Source organism: Medicago truncatula, chromosome 2 (genome assembly GCF_003473485.1).
Source record: "Medicago truncatula cultivar Jemalong A17 chromosome 2, MtrunA17r5.0-ANR, whole genome shotgun sequence".
In the NCBI taxonomy this organism is placed as follows: Eukaryota; Viridiplantae; Streptophyta; class Magnoliopsida; order Fabales; family Fabaceae; genus Medicago; species Medicago truncatula.
In genome coordinates, this window is record NC_053043.1 from 10,638,935 (window position 1) to 10,656,607 (window position 17,673).

The window sequence follows — 17,673 nt, forward strand, 5'->3', positions numbered from 1 at the left end:
TTATGTGTTGGACATCCTTGTTAAGAAAAAAATTTGATGTCACACCTTCAACCATATGAGTGAGTTACGCCTTGGGAACTATTTACAATTGTAACATTTTAATATAATCTCAAACAATGAGGTTATTATTACATACGTAATAAGTATCCAATGACCTTGATGTCTATAGTATGAATTGAATTTGTCCATATTAATTTTTCTATAAAATGTTTTGGTGGAAATTTGTATTGGGAAAAACCCAAGTCCCACATCAGATAGATAAGACTCTTGAGAAGAGTATATAAAGTGGAGGCAATCTTCACCTTACAAGCCGGTTTTGTGGGGTTGTGTTAGGCTCAACCACGATTTCTAAGATGGTATCAGAGTTTGTCGAATCCAAAGAGTGCATTTCTAAGAATTTGATTTATTGATTAGTTGGATTGGAGATTTTTGGTTGAAAAGACAAATGTTTTTGGCCATTTTTCTTGGACAGTAGTGACGGTGCATTCTTGGCATACTCTCGTAATAATTGGGTAATATTCTAAGTCATGTGGGTTGTTACTTATCTTTCATATATTATTTATTATCTTATTATTTTTTAAATATTTTATGAGTCTTATTTTATTGCAAGGTAAATTCAATTAATTTGGTAGAAGACACTGACCAGCTAGCTGATCGAAAGGGACAGTCTGTCTAAAACCCAGTACCCCTCTCCTTCTAATTCTAATTAACAATAATAAAATCATTTTTTCTTTAGTATTATCATCAATATCAATTTAATTTTAATATAAATAATGATATTCCTATGAAAATTTTAATAAAAATGGGTTTGCTTGTAACCTTCTATTTATGTGTATGAATCTATTGCAACCCTCAAATATCGGTGATTAGAATAATCTAAAATATAATCCACCTAACGGTAATAGATACTACCCAGCTTGCTAAATCACAGTAATTAATTAGATATTAGATTTGTATGGTTAAGTAAAGTATATAGAATTTTAAAGTAAAATTATGTAGACGAATATGCCCTTCATTATCGTTATTATTTATTGTAGTATTTGAAAAGCTTTACAAAAAAGAACCAAGCACGACATTTCAGCTTTAGTTTTCAACCAAAGGTTTGCCGACACTCAAAGATATATCTATCATCCACTTATTACATGCTTTTCATTCCATTCTCTATTCCACGTTTTTGTTTAAGAAAATCCACCATCATTTTTCTACGCGTTATAAAAAATAATAATATTGTCTGTCATAAAAAATAATAATATTGTTTTGCATTGTTATACAAACCGTCTAAGGGGTGAATTGCCTAGACTTGCATAGTGTTTGATGCAATACCTCAATGATTTTTTTTTTTAATGTTGATTGATGTGTAGATATGGCTGACAATAAGAGATAGATTCAGGTTAAGAAGGCCAACATAGACCAGTAACATACACAAAGTGAATGTTGCAACATAGAAACCACGATGGAGAGTGAACCTCATAGACGGGTCTGTTACAGGTGGTTAACCCTACACCAGAAGCGCTTGAGCAGCAATATGAGGTTCAAGACGATGACCAACTTCATGCTCCATCACCACATATGACATTTGTTAGTGGGCTTTTGACTTCTCGCTACTACCTGATTTCTCGCATCATATTGCCGTCAAGATTTGGGTGGAAGAAGTAAATAAAATTATCTAGGTCAAATTCAAGTGTTTTTTCTTATTTATGTTTATTTAATTATATCATTTCAGGGGCGCAATCAAGCACTATGATGCATCGCATGACAATAAGATAAGTCTAAGTGAGTTGCCAAGCCCAACAATGCATCTGGATTGGTTTTGAAATCTAGTGCATGCTTATGTTCTTGTCCAACTTCTTGTAACAGTGTTCAAGAATGGTAGTTCAAGCCTATGTACAACTTTGACTGAGCGGTGACATGAAGAGACTAGTGGCTTCCACCTGTCAATTGAGGAGACGAACATTACGTTGAATGATGTGTCATGTCTTTTACACCTCCCGATTCATGGCAAGTTGGTCGATAACTTTGCTAAAATCTCCTAAGAGCAATATGATGCTCATATAAGCCAGTTGCTTGGTGTTGAGGAAGACAGTGCGGCTACTGAGTGCGATAAAATTGGATTTCGTGAGAAACTTGTTTAAATGAAAGATAAAGAATGTATATGAACATAATTCAATTAGTAGAGACAATGCAAGTAATATCTAGAGACCGAGGTTCGAACCTCATATTCTCCACTTATTCACCTTATAGGGTGAATATCTAGCTATTAGAGTACTTCACAAAAAAAAAAAAAAAAAAAAAAAAAAAAAGGAAGGAAAGAAGCCAACCTAAAAAGGGCATATTCACTTGATATATTGTTATATATTACAATTAATATATTATTATCATTGTTTGCTAAAAAAAAACTATTATCATTGTACCCCCTAAAAATACTATTATCCTTTATTATTTAGAAGATATAATAAATTAGGTATAATTAATTGATTAGAGATTAAAAATAATTCTATGCATGAATTGTATCTTCTAATGATATTTTTTAATGTAAAATAATTAGTTGACATACAAAAAAAGAACGTTATTTTCTGTAATCACATTATAGTGGCGGATCTTGACTAATATTGTAAGGGGAGCCAAATATTTGTAACATAATTTGTTTCACATAATTGCCACAACTTGATATGTGGCGTATTGGTTGCAAGACTTAAATATTACTTTGTGAGCAATGGTTCGAGCCGTAAAAAGACTCATTTTGTCAATAAAAATTAAAATGCATTACAAAAATTCAGAAAAAGCATACACCAAGAAGTAACTTCAGTTTCCACCACAACGCTTGTGAAACACTTGGCCCCGTTTGAGCTCCGATTTCCTGTGTGTCCTGCACTACCGATACGTATCAGTATCTGAAAATTAAATTTTATTTTTTTAAAAAAGAATTATTCAATACTTCCATATACGTATCTGGAGAGTATCCGATAATTATTCTGCATCGATACATGTCCCGATATTTCTCAATTAATGTTAACCAAAATAACTTAACTATTGAGTAGTGATGTGTTCTTTTTTGGATATAGTGCTTATTTTTTGGATCGATAAAGTATAACACTAACGGATATAGTATATCATTGGTGGTGCTCTTTTTGAGATATATTGTATATGTAATTGACTAATCATCACTCACTTAATCGTCAATATTTATTTATATTTATGTTGATGTGCTACGAGCCTATGACTGGTTTCTTTTGTTTGTTAATATATTTGCATATTAAAAAAATTGTTATAATTATATTGGACATTTAAAAAAAAAAAATATTAACGTATCACAGCTGTATCATATCTTGATTTTTGAAATTTTCCCGTATCAGCGTATCGGTGCAGTATCATATCCGTATCGTATCTCGTATCCGGGCTTCACAGGCTTGTGCAAATAAATAAGCTTTTATTTTAATTTATAAGCTCTCGCTGACGAAATTTGTATCTTCATAAATGGTTTTTTTCATAAACTACCTTAAAAACTTATAAATAATAGATAAAAACTTATGTATTTGCATAAGCTGTTTTATATAAACTCTAAAATAAGTTAATTCAAACGGACCCCATCATATGCATAATATAGTACTAAATCTAGGGGGAGCCATGGCTACCATGGGCTCCCAAGAAGATCCGCCCCTGCACATTATATTTGCGCCATTTGCAGAAAATAACGAAAAAACAACTAAATAACATGAAAATAGACATTAAAAAGATAATTTTTTTACAAAGAAGGTAAAACTAAAAATCAAACATTAAAAAGATATCAAACTGATGAAATAAACCAAGACAATAATGTCATAGCAGCAGAAAATTGATATCTATCACATAACTTTGTAGTACAATGTGATCTACCGGCTTCATGCAGAAGGTCTATGACATAATCCATTTAACATGCTGGAGCTAATAGATATATGACATTTTCTGCATTATAAAAATTATATCATTAATTAAGTTGCAAATTCACAAACCTAAGTCTTGTTTCTTCTTCCTTCTGCAGATATTAACCTATGAATTTTCTTTATGAACACACAATTATCAAAGACCTGTGTACTTTATGACTGCAAACTCTAACATAATTACCAACTTGTGTAAAAAAAAGTCTTCTATATATGTATATATTTAAAACACATGAGAGTAACATACATTCTATAAACATTTATATGACCAATAGCTGCATAAACATACATTCCATAAAGATTTATATGATCAATAATCGTTAATTGTTTGCCATATCTTTTGAGTCAATGGTAAAAAAAAAAATATAAATTTTCAAGTTTAGGGTGCATTTTGCACATAAGTGCAAAATTTCAGGGGGGGTATTTGATCATAACCGTAAACAGTTAACAGAAAATTTTTACGGAGGGAGTAAATTGATTAACTTTATGCAATTTCAGGGGGTAATTGAAGTTTTGTTAATTTTAGTAGGGAAATTGACGAAACCTACAAATTCAAGGGGCAAATTGACTAATTGCTCACATTTTTTTTATAAAATAAAATAAAAAGACAAAGTTGATCGATGACATCTTGTCATTTTTTTATAACTAATAAAAATGTTTAGTATTTTTTTATACAAAAAGAGGATTTTCTTACGCACAAAAAACGACATGTATCAAAAAATTAAAAGCGGTTATTTTTATAATTTTGCTAGTCTTTTTTTTCTTAAGTCTACCGCGAATAAGGTCAAAAAGATATGTTTACCATGCTAATACTGTTCCAATTGTTGTGTATTGTTCTTCCTAGTATCGTTAATTCGATTTCAATGGGAGTCATCTAATTTTTAATAGATAATTTAGATGATATTGTAAAAATGATGATGAAATAGTTTAAACGAGAGATAAAAATGAAAGGAAAAAAGTTAGCATAAAAAAAAGTTTAATTAAGTTTTTAGTCCCTATAAATACTCACAGTTTTGTTTTTAGTCTCTACAAAATAAAATCATACTTTTTAGTGCCTGTGACATTTTTAGTTCTCGTTGAGGTGGATACTCCGACACGTAACAAGGCTTTTGGTCACTATGCGAGAATTTCAGTGGACATTGATTCATCTAAGAAAGTGTAGAAAGAGATTCTTGTGGAATGGGAAGGTTTTGCATTTAAGGTTGAAGTTCAATACGAGCGGAGACCTCGTTTCTGCCACTACTGTTATGTAATTGGTCACAATGTTGCTACTTGTAAGTGGCTGCACCCAGATGCGGCAACGGAGAAACCAGATCGAGTCAAGAAACCAATGGTTGCAGAGATGAATCCAAGACCAATTCCTACTTGGCAGCCCCACGAGCATCATAGTGATGTAGGTGCCTCTACTTCAACGCAAGGAGTTACGGGTACCTCTTTGGCAATTGTTGATGTTGCAGCTCCCTCTTCTACAACCACTGTAGTGATTCAAGGACAGACAATATCTCATTCTGCTACACATATTACAGATGTTGCTGCCAATTCTTTTAGTTTTGCTTTACATAATGTTTCGGACGAAATTCCACAGGGTACGTTGCCCCAACCCTTTATTACTGTGTTGGAATTGGTTTTCCGAGGTTGAGCATGATGACGTGCATTCAGATGGCATGGAGCTAACGCTTCATAAGTCTCAAGAAGGTGTTCCTAAGGTTTTTGTCGCATTTGCTCTGCATTCATCTTCGGTAGAGCACGATGACGTGCAATTGATCTCATGTGGGATAGTTTCCTCCGGTTCTGCTAGGTAGGAGCGCCCCCTCTCTAGTCCAACATATGGTAGCACATAATGACGTGCACATTGCATTCCGTATAGGTTCGCCATCAGATTTCTCTTCTCCAGGACAAACTCAGATTCCAGTCACCCATATAAATAAGGATGTAGTTCAGATTAGTTGCAAGAATGTTGCGAGTCCAACACAGATATTGGAAGGACAACATCTGGTAGTTGCCTCGACTGAAGGTACAATGAGTGCATTGGTGTCAGGTGACAACAACTCGATATTGGTTGCGCATGAGAACGAGCATGAATCACACAATAATCCGAATATGTAGAATAGCTTGGAATTGTGGCGTAGGAATCGTGAGCATGATAAGGGGTCAACAAAAGTGTCATTTACACTTGTCTTATTAAAGAAACATAAGCAAAAGATAATAGGTTTGACTTAGGTGAGAAAATATTATTTGACTTAATTATATTTATTTTCACTAGTAAAAGAATATTATTAACTTATATAACTTGGATGGAGTATAGATAAAAAAAAATGAAGAAGAATATCTTAATATTTTTAAAATATAATTAGATGAATAAATATTCAACGCATATGTAATCTTTTTTTCTATAATTTAATAGATTTGACTGAATTGAGTAAAAAAAAATAGATTTGACTTAATTATATTTATTGCAAAATGACAAAAAGAACCCCTTTTAATTTTTTGATACTTATCAATTTTTTGTTTTTGTAATAAAATCCTCCTATTTTGTATAAAAATATCTTAAACATTTTTATTCATTATAAAAAGTGACAAGATGTCATCGATCAACTTTTTATTCTCTTTGTCACCTGAATCGTGTTTATATTATTTTCTGCCAATGGCTTAAAAACAATGTGATTGCAAAATTAATGTTCTTTTTTTATAAGTCACTTAATTATTTATACACTAAACAATATAGTTGAAAGATATAATTCATACACGGAAGAACTGTTTGTCATTAATCAATTATTTAAATTTAATTTATTATATTTTTCTAAACAAAAGTGATAATGATTTTTTCAGGGGTAAAAATTGTAAAAGTTAATATATAATAATAATAGTCTATAATCTATCTGTTATTATAAATTCAAAGATAGTCATGCAATCCCTGTTTCCCAATCTTGATACCCAATTTGTCTATTTTGTCATCTACTTTTTAACACCTCATTCCAATTTTGTCCTCCCACTCTTATCTCTCATCTCTACGTCACCACTATAAATATATAACTACTTTCTAGAATAGATATTATTCTCGGTATGAAAAAGAATAGGTAATAATTTTTTCATAATTATTATTAAGGATATTGATATTCAATTTTTTTTGGGTAATATTAATATTCAACTTATACTTGATCTTAATTTATATACAACAGCATATTTGACCTTCCTTCAAAAAAATATATGTGATCTAAAAAAACATAGGTTAAAAAAATATTATCAACCGAATATAACTTGTTTAACATATAGATAAAAAATAAGAATATATGGTATATTTTTTTATATTTAAAACTAATTGAATTAATATTCAATTTATATGTAATATTATTTTACATATATAATATAACAGGTTTGACTTCTTTGTAAAAAAAAATAGGTTTGACTCAGGTGAGAAAATATTATTTGACTTAATTATATTTATTTTCACTAGTAAAAGAATATTATTAACTTATATAACTTGGATGCAGTATAGATAAAAAAAATGAAGAAGAATAAAAAATATTTTTAAAATATAATTAGATGAATAAATATTCCATGTATTCTATAATTTAATAGATTTGACTGAATTGAGTCAAAAATATAGATTTGACTTAATTATATTTATTTCAACCAGTAAAAAAAAATACCATCATGATATAATTTGTGTGTTATATATAACAACCAATACGATTAATGCATACTCACACCAATAAGATTTGTGAATCTTGAAAAGATAACAATTACAATAAGCATCATGAGATTTCAATCTCTTATTCTTATTCTCATTGTTCTATTTGCCTTAGCAACAACCAATCAAGCTACCTTTGTAGACATCAATGATTCAGAGGTGATTAAAGTTGCCACTTTTGCTGTTACCGAGTACAACAAACAACATACTAAGGCAAAACTGAAATTCGAGAAAGTCATCAATGGTATATCCAATCTTGGGAACAATGTGACCATCATCAATTATAGGCTCACACTTTCCGCTAATAATGGTTCAGCTTCTAACAATTATCCAGCAATTGTTTTGGACAAGTCATCGGAGATCTTTAGCCTTATTGCCTTTGCACTTATTTCTCATGCTTAAATTATTAAATGTTGCTTATGATATGATCATATAGAAATAAAAGTTTATGTTTTGTATATCAAAGTGGATTGTCAATCTATTTATATTATATAATCATTTAACTATCTTTAAACTCTCTTAGAACATGATTTTAGGAAAAGTTCACATTGATTGTAGACTAGTTTTTGTCAAAGCTTTTCTAGAAAATCATGAGTTCATCGCAAAATAATAAAAAGAACCCATTTTAATTTTTTGATACCTTTTTTTGTAATAAAATCCTCCTATTTTGTATAAAAATATCTTAAATATTTTTATTCATTATAAAAAGTGACAAGATGTCATTGATCACCTTTTTCTTCTCTTTGGTATGTCACTTAATTGTTTTTATGTTATTTTCCGCTAATGACGTAAAAATAATGTGATTGACCTAATTACTTAAAAAACAAAATTTGACTTGAAAGGTTAAAAAAATATTACCAACCGGATATAACTTGTTTAACATATAGATAAAAAAAATAAGAATATATAGTATTTTTTTTTTTATAATTCTAACTAATTGAATTAATATTCAATTTATATGTAATATTAATTTACAAGTTAGGATCTATGCATGTTTTGGATTAATGATGAAGTAGCACCTTGAATTTATATGAATAATTGTTGCATTTATGAGTTAGCATATGTCACTAGTAGAATACAGTACTATCCTCATATATCATCTCATGATTTCATTATTTTTTATTGATGAGGTGTGCCCGTTTACCAAAAGACGTGCCTGGATACCTTTGGAGAGCATGAAACTTATTGTAAGGAGCTTTCCAACTTTAAATACATGCATAACTTTGTTAGTGATACCTTTTTTGATGTATTCAAACAAGTGGGAGCTTCTATGAAGAAAGAGAGGCATGTGAACTTCTTGTCTGACCTACCAGATGGAAGATCGACACTTAGGCCAACAAATGTTATGGTGTACGAGTGGGTAGGAGGAAAACATGCATTTGTGGACTTGACTGGGGTTTCACCACTTGTATGATTAAAGACCGATGCTTTTACGGTGGACTAGGAAACCCTCAAAGTCGAGTGAAGCAAAGTAGCCAAACAAGATATATGGAGTTCTAACCATCAACATGCCTTTATACCATTTGCGTTTGACACTTTTGGCTTCCTGTCACTAGAGACCGTTGACCTTCTACATAGAACTCAAAGGGTTATGCATAACAAAGTTTTTTTTTTGAACAGGCAAAAATGAAATATATATGAACAACGGAGTTGCATTTTCAGCACAGGACGTGCCTAAAGAATGCGAATAGAGTTACACAAAGCGTCCAAACCACAAAGAAACAAGACTGACCAATGCCTAAACAAGCAAGAAGGCACACTAGACAACTTTGAACCCCTAATTCATAAACGGCATTCGCCACCTTCATCCATCAATAGGAATGAATTTTAACTTTTTCCAACAATTCATGAGTGATTATAATAAAGTAGTAGTAATAATGATCAGAAAAATCAAACCAACTGAAAACTCGACATTTGACCAAAGTGTTGAGAACTTGGCTTTTGGGATAATAACACATATATAACAGTGTCAATGTCACTAGAAGCTCCGCAACAAAAAAGCTAAGTATGCTTGTCTTCAAAGCAATAAGAAGGCTTACTTTTTATTTTTTATATATATATATAAGAAGGCTTACTTAGTTTAGGAGTCAAGTTGAAATTTATACAGAATGTTAGAATACATTATTGTAAGAAAAGTATATTTAACCACACATAATTATACCAACAGTATATTGGTCCAGAATGAAATTGACTCAGATTTCTTAACTAAGGTATGTGGTTGGACAAGGGATAGATTAATCAACTAGATAAATATAACATGTCTAAAAAAACACACTCATACATACGTTTCTTATGATTGTAACAATTTTCATTATTTAATTACGAGTTAGATTCACGTAAACTTTTTATATACACCTACTTTTTCATTTCTCCCACTTTTGGATTTAAAGTTGTGATCAATCGAAGATAAGCCTCTGCACATTCTTTTAATAAAATATTGTAATTAATTAATATATATTACTCAATTCGTTTCAAAATGAGTATCGTTTAAGCCAATTGCACACGGATCAAGGAATGGAATAAAATAGTCAAATATCATCGCAATTTTATTAAAATAATCTTACTTTATAAGAACAAGACAATCTTAAAGTTGTATTGAAAATTGTGTGAGAGAGAAAAGTTTGAGTATTTATTGAGGGTAAAGTTGGAAGAAAAAAATTAAAGTTGTATTGAAAATATAAAGTGATATTCATTTTGAAACAATTTTTTTTGGCTAAACGACACTCATTTTAAAACGGAGGAAGTACTACTTAGTAAAGACTCCCTCAACTACCGCTACCAATTGAGATTGAATCTAATGGAAAAGTAAGTGACAAATCAAAGTTCAAATTATAAATGAGAGAAATACTTACATTTAATATCCGACAATACCTCAAATATTAAATGTTTATATAGGATATGCTTATATAGGATATCTGAAATTGCACATAATACATCTAATGATAATATTCACATAAGGAGTAATCAATATTATCCCACTCAAAGTTCCTTATAGAGACCTTTTAAGGATTACAGTACCTTTTTATCTTACAATGGACTGCATAATTGAATTTCTATTTGCCACTAAATATTTTTTTGTTGCCATATTACAGGTGCAAAATATTCACTTGACAATTTGCTGATGACTAATCTCTCTCGGAGAACCTGATACGATATATACAATATATATGCATGCTTTTCCATTGGTGAAGGTATGTCTTCCATCTTTCCATTATAGGAAGGAAGCTAGAGATCAAAGCTATGACTGTGGAAATGGAAGATGGGGTGATAAGGTTGTCTTGTTAAACTATGTGACCTGATTTCTTGTGCAACACTTGACTGAAGAGTTGGAGGACCACAAACTAGAATACCTACATCAACATGGCCCCATTTCTCTGACATTGATTCAAAAATCTCTGCAATATAAAGTTTCCATATTAGTAACCTCTAAAAGAAAGGGACTAATACTGGCTTCTAACCATACAATTAATTGAACTGGTTTTCTAATAGATATCTTCACTTGACTAGAACCAGGCTCATGATAAGTGATTCAAATTAAGCTTTATACATGTAAAGTAAGTATGTGTATCTCAAAGCAAGGTTATCAAATCAATATTCAAATTATGAATGAGAAGACCTATTTTTCAAATCGGATCCTAAGATACACTACCGATAAAGATATGACATTTTTACGTTTTTTTTTTTTAAAACTCGGTATCCGATTTAATCGACTAATTCGAGGGGACCAATCCCACGCCCACTTGCGAGGGCCCGTTTAAAGCTAGAGCAAGCTCTGTATGGACTTAGCCCACCGAAATTGGCACCAGAGGGAATCGAACCTGAGACCTCTGGAGGAGCAAACTCCAAGATCCCAAGCCAACCACTATGAGCTAATATATCATTCACTGATCTAAAAATAATTCAAGATTCAAGTCATAATCTATTGACAAAAAATGTATCTCGCTATACAAAATTGACAAAAAGTGTCTGACTACACTAAATTTAGGTAATGACTCATAAGAATGAATTGGGATTCATCATAGAGAATCAGGACTCAAGATGAGATTCATGTTCAAAATAGATACACACTAGAGATTCATATCGATTTGATATAGTTTTGTATCGAGTCAATATATGACTCACATGTATCATAAGATACTGATAACCATGTCTGTCTGAAAGTATTTATTTATAAACATGTAAACTTGACTAAACAATAGTCCTTTCATGTATTGATATTAAGATTAAAAATAAAAATTAAATTTCATGAAAACATACCTTTAAAGTCTGGCCTAGAACCATAGCGAATGGTAGTTAACTTTGCAATATTGTATTGAGTTAGATCCTTGTGATCAACAGAGCCATTTTGCTCAATTTTATCAACCTTGATGTTATTGGACTTATCCTTCAGAGAACTTTGTTTTTCCCACATATTCCAAAATCCAACCACTATACCACCAAAGATAACAACACTTGCAACCATGCAGACTACAAGTAGTAGCCCTTTGTACCACCATATAACCACACCAACTGGATTTATATAGTATATATTCAACAAAGCAAGTAAGATCACAAAGCCTAAGGTAGATGAAATGACATATAGTCCAGACCAAAAATTGTTTCCTGTACCAACCAAACCAGACATTCCATAATCACTAGGCATAGGAAAGGGGCATAGTGATTTTATTGGTTTGTAATTGTATCCCTCTTCCTGCAGATAATAACAATCAAATTATTAGAATAGTAACCGTGGTTTTAAACATTCAAAATATATGAAAAAACACTAACTACAAACACACGAGATTTGATAACAGAGTTCAACCAATTGTGCCTACATCTATGACTGCAGCGTGGCTGTATTTAAAAACTACAGTTCATTTTACAAGAGTACAAATACAAAGTGAAAAAACAAAATATCTCCAAAAGGCACAAATCGAAGAAAGTATAAAGTTGTATATAGAAAGTTAGACTAACCAATGGAGGATCTGACTCTCGAGTGACGAAAATATGTACATTGATATTTACTTTATCAGAAAAGCATGGACAGATTGTTTCCATGTCAACGGTTGAAAGAAGTGGAAGCTCATTTGACTTTTTCACTGCCCAAACAATTAAAATATTTCTTGGTCGACAAGGTTTCCCCTCCCTCACACGATGGAGAATATCGCTCAATATAGCAAGGAAAGGTGAAAGTCCAATACCACCTGCCACTAATATAAGGTTTTCGTACCTAAGAGAACAAAATGAACACATCACATCAGTTTATTAGTTGAAAAAGTAAGAACTAGTAGAACATAAGTTAGCTTAAAATCTACTTTGGTTTGAAAGTATATGCACATTAATGACTAGATAAATATTTCTATTAAAAACATAAAAATAATTCGACATGTAGCCACTTACATCAAGTGATATGGTACTTCATGTCCATATGGCCCCTCAACCGAAGCTGTTACCACCATATGAGGCGGAACAGATAAATCTTCTGTTGCATCACCATCAGTGATTCTTTCTCTTAACCCCCCGGTCCATTTTCCAAGAACCTTAATGAGAACAGCAATGTGATTTTTTCCATCCAAAGGGCTAGAAGAAACACTGAATGGATGCCACTGAAGCCACGATAATTCCCGAACTTGAAGGAAAATGAAGCTTAGGGCATTGTATCTCAAATCTACATTTTCAGAAGATATATTGTCACTGTTATATATGGTAATGATATGCAAATTTATGCAAAAAAAAAGGTACAAATAAGTATACTTACTTTGTGGTTTTGACAGGACCATTTCCACAGTGCCACAAGGAAGGCACCTCGACGAGATTACATTCACTGTCTTTCTTGATTGGCAAAACCTCAGAAATCGATCAAGCACAAAAAGAAATATTGGTCCAGCAGCCATAGCAAAAATAAAGTCGCCAATATGCAAAGCCATAAACACAATAAAGATTATGTATAATTGGTGAGTGTAGAAAAACAGCTCAAAATTCCACGTCCGCACTCCAGGAAGCGAGGTCACCCACATCAACAAACCAGCTACAAGGCTGATAACTCCTGCTAGATTGGCAACACCAATATCTTTCCATTCTAATAACTGCAAAGGTGGACCAAATTATGTAAAGATGAGTAAATGGTTAGATCAACAACTACCTATGAAGGATTTAGGATAACAATGTAGATATTCTGCGCATAAAATAAGAACTATCTTCAAGAAAAGAGATCCATCAAAGAAGACTCACTTCTTGAATTAGGTGACCTTCCATTAGCCACTCAATAACATAGAAGAGTCCATGGAGAGTAAAAATCACCATTGTGAGGTGTCCTAGCCATACATGATATTTTGCAGCATGTTCGAAAGGGATATCTATGAAGCGGAGAAGAACAGATCCCCTTGAAATCGGTATAAATAAAAACGCCAAGCACATTAATCCAATCCCGCCCGAACGGAGTCCCAAAATTTCCAACATGTGCAAGCTGACAAAAAGTTAAGTAAACCAGGTAAATTAACTTATCATATTCATTCATGTTTAAAATTACATGATCATTGCAAAGGTTCTAATTCTAAGCCAAACACTTTGTTCCATGCTAATGACTATTGTCGGTAATACTTAAGATACAGGAAAAAATCAATTTGAAGCAAAAGGAGACGATATATAAAATCCATGTCAAGATTCTTGTTTTAAAAGTTAAAACTCTTAAAATGGGGTCTAACTCATCCTTACAAAACCGACTTGTGAGGTGAGGATTGCCCCCAGGGGCGGTTGCTAGTGTAAGGGAGAGGTAGCCATGGCTACCCCAAAAAAAAATATTTTTTGAGCGAGTAGGGATATTTTTATTTTTAGCTACCCCTAATAATATATATTTAGCTATCCCAAATTTTATTTTAAGTGAAATAATTCTTTCCATCTTTATTTAGCTTTCGGTCGAACTTCAAATTATTTAATCATGTCGTATAGGAACCGGAAGAATAACACCCAAAAGAGATAAATAATAAATAATAACAATCTTTGCTTTATTTAACAAATAAAATAATTCAATTATAGGTAACAATTTTTATGGTTACTATATTTCTATAGTTAGGTTTTGTACCTTTTTATGTTTAGTTTAGCAATTTCATCAAAAATTGGTTTTGGGTTAGGAAAAGCAAATTAGGTTAATTATACTATATAGTTTTACTTCTGGTTCTTTTCTTTTTTTGTGACAACATTTAAACAACACAAATTCTTATGTTTATTTGATTTATTATCTTAGGTATGAGTAAAATGAAAACTATTGACAACTTCTTTAAAAAGAATCGATCCAAATGCTCCAAGTAGTTCCTCTCCAATTGAAGCATCCAATCTCATTATTTCACCTCAAGAACAAGAACAATCTGAGCCAAAACGCCAAAGACTTTGTCATGAAGAAATGAGTCGTTCTCAAATTGAAGTAGATCCAGAATTGCAACCGATGATTTGGGACTTTCCTATAAATCAAAGAGATGAAATTCGTTGTGCCTATCTTAAACATGGGCCATGCCAACCTATTCTTAGAACATATCCTTTATCAAATGATGATCATCCTCGTCGTTTTCAAGCTTCTTGGTTTCAATTATTTCCTTATTGGTTAGAGTATTCTCATAAAAAAAGATGCTATCTTTTGTTTCCCATGCTACCTTTTTGGTTAGAGTACAATCCGTTATTCTATTGTGGTTTTTTTGGTACAATCTGTTGTTACCGCATTTTTTTGGTATAATCCGTTCATGTTGAATCAAGTGGATATTTTATGAAGAACATTTTATATAAGTAATAATTATTGTGATTTTTTTTTTGCCTACTTGGTTAGATTAGCTTAAAAAAAAATTCTTTATATGTGGCCACCTCATGAAAATATTGCTAGCTTCACCGCTGATTGCCCCCATTTATAAACACGTGTTCAAAGCCATATTTTGTCCGATGTGTGACTCTTTAACAAAAACAAACTAGGGAAAGTTTCTTATATGCATATTTATAGAAAAATATTTGCAAACTGTGGCTTAAACAAAGAATTCAAGTTCTTGCTCACTTCAGCATAGAAGTCTAAGTCTCAAAATTTGGGTGCATGAAGTTTCCTTTTTAATTTTTCAGTTTATGGAGAGGATTGTTGGCCGTGGTTAATAAGCACTGTCAAATATCAAAATTAAAGCACTTCTGAGAGACTGTGAACCTCCAAGTCCGATTCATATTGAAATTTCATCACTTGAGTGTTATCTTAATCTCACTACTTAACAACATATGTTGGGCCACATTAAGTTGCTCATCATGGTAAGTTAATCTACAAATATAAGTAGCACCAAACCTAGCTGTGATGATCTTGTGAATATTTTATAAGTAGCACTGAATTTACTGGATGATCTTATGAAGATTGTTTGCACATTAAGTTGCTCATCATGGTAAGTTGCTCATCATGCCTACCTATGATTGAGCTATCATCCAGTTATTTCATCTAAGTTTCTTTTATTAGTATATTCGGGTTGATTCCTCATTTTTCCTTAAAGTTCCAAGGACTGGTGTGAAGAGGCTAAAGAAAAAAAAATTCATGCACAGCCATTAATCAAAGTAAATTTGCATCTTCAAATAAATTTCTGAAAATAAAGAAATGGTTCAAAACTGCAGTACCTCTTGGCTCTAAATGATAACTGATCAGACATAGCTGCAAGAGCCTGCATAGTATAAGCATAGAAAGCCCAAATAACATAAGCTAAAAAAATGACAATTCCAATGAGCTCTGTTGCAGAAACAACCCCAAATGGTCCATTTATAAGGATAGGAAAAGTCCATAGGCGAAATCTTGGATACTTGGAATTCTTCTTCCTGCCATCAAAATCCATGTCAAAAACAATATAAAAAAGGTCTAGCGGCGTAGCTTGTTGCCCGTTTGCCTTCTATTCATGTGTAAGTAATCCTTGATATATATATATTAAAGCCTTAAGATGAAATTAATTCGAGTTTAATTGGTATGCACTATCTCAGTCTCAGTGTAAAAAACTTCTACACATGCATTCAATCGCATCTCCTTGCATATGTATCTGTAGAGATATTTTAGGAACTAATATAGCAAAATGACATAATAATGAAACATGATTGGATATTTACACTGATAGTGTATACAAATTAAATTCAATTAATCCAGTGCACAGATAAGGAAAGTATGTAGAAATCACATACTCAGGAAGCTGATCCTCCCCAGAAATAATTAGGTATGCAATGGCAAGAAATGCAATTGCAAGAACAGGAGCACTGAGAATCAGTAAAATGCTTCCTGCACAACACACAAGTAGTTTAGCTTTGAACTCACGCCACATAGTGAAAAAACAAGATTAAATACATTACTAAAAATACATATATTTGCAAAGATTAGAATCATGACAAAAACTTTAACTTTACAGTATATTAAAAAAAAATCAAGATAGTATACATGCAAGAATCAAACACATATTTAAACCAAGAAACCAAAATAGAAGAAAAAAATATGTATTACCTGTGATTCCAAAGGAAGTTTCACTGCTGAAATTAAGCCATTTTGAGAACAATCCATGCACAGATTCTGATGGTAACAGAAAAATGAAAGCAGCCCATATAATAAAGATTATGGAAATCAAAGTCCTAAGAGTCCATTTGGTAGCTGACACAACAAAATTAGGTGAAATCTTTTTAACATAACCATCAGTTTCATCACCTTGCTTAGAAAGCAAAGGACTATAATCAACAGAGTTTTTCTCCATAATTACAAGAAATTACTCAAACTCTTAATCAGTACACCAAAATGCAGTTTTTTGATGAAGAACAAACACATAAAAATAGTAAGTGGCAGAAGGAAAAGGATGAAAGCATTGTGGAACCCATGATAATATTAAGGTAGAAATTTGAGGATCATAAAAAATGTTGGGAAATTGTGGACCATATGAAATGAAATTTAATTAATGTGGGGATAATATAGTAGAGGGTACAAAGTATTTAGTACTATACATCAACCTTGTAACATGAAGTGAAAGGACACATTGTTTAGTGTTACATAAAAGAGAAGATACGTGTCTTGGTGAAGGGTGAAGACATTATGAGCAACAGAACAAAGTG

At 31.9% G+C, this 17,673-nt stretch overlaps 1 protein-coding gene across 1 annotated transcript; it reads right to left on the bottom strand.

The window, feature by feature from the left end:
- Window positions 1-10,494: 10,494 nt before the first annotated feature.
- LOC11416672 (ferric reduction oxidase 7, chloroplastic) lies at window positions 10,495-17,609 on the bottom strand. Its single transcript, XM_003594382.4, has 9 exons — window positions 17,078-17,609; window positions 16,765-16,858; window positions 16,216-16,410; window positions 13,819-14,053; window positions 13,346-13,673; window positions 12,988-13,255; window positions 12,562-12,817; window positions 11,866-12,298; window positions 10,495-11,003 (listed from the first exon to the last, which is right to left on the bottom strand). Exons 1-9 carry the CDS (start codon window positions 17,319-17,321, stop codon window positions 10,834-10,836), a joined length of 2,223 nt encoding a protein of 740 aa, XP_003594430.1. The 5' UTR covers window positions 17,322-17,609; the 3' UTR covers window positions 10,495-10,833.
- Window positions 17,610-17,673: the final 64 nt, after the last annotated feature.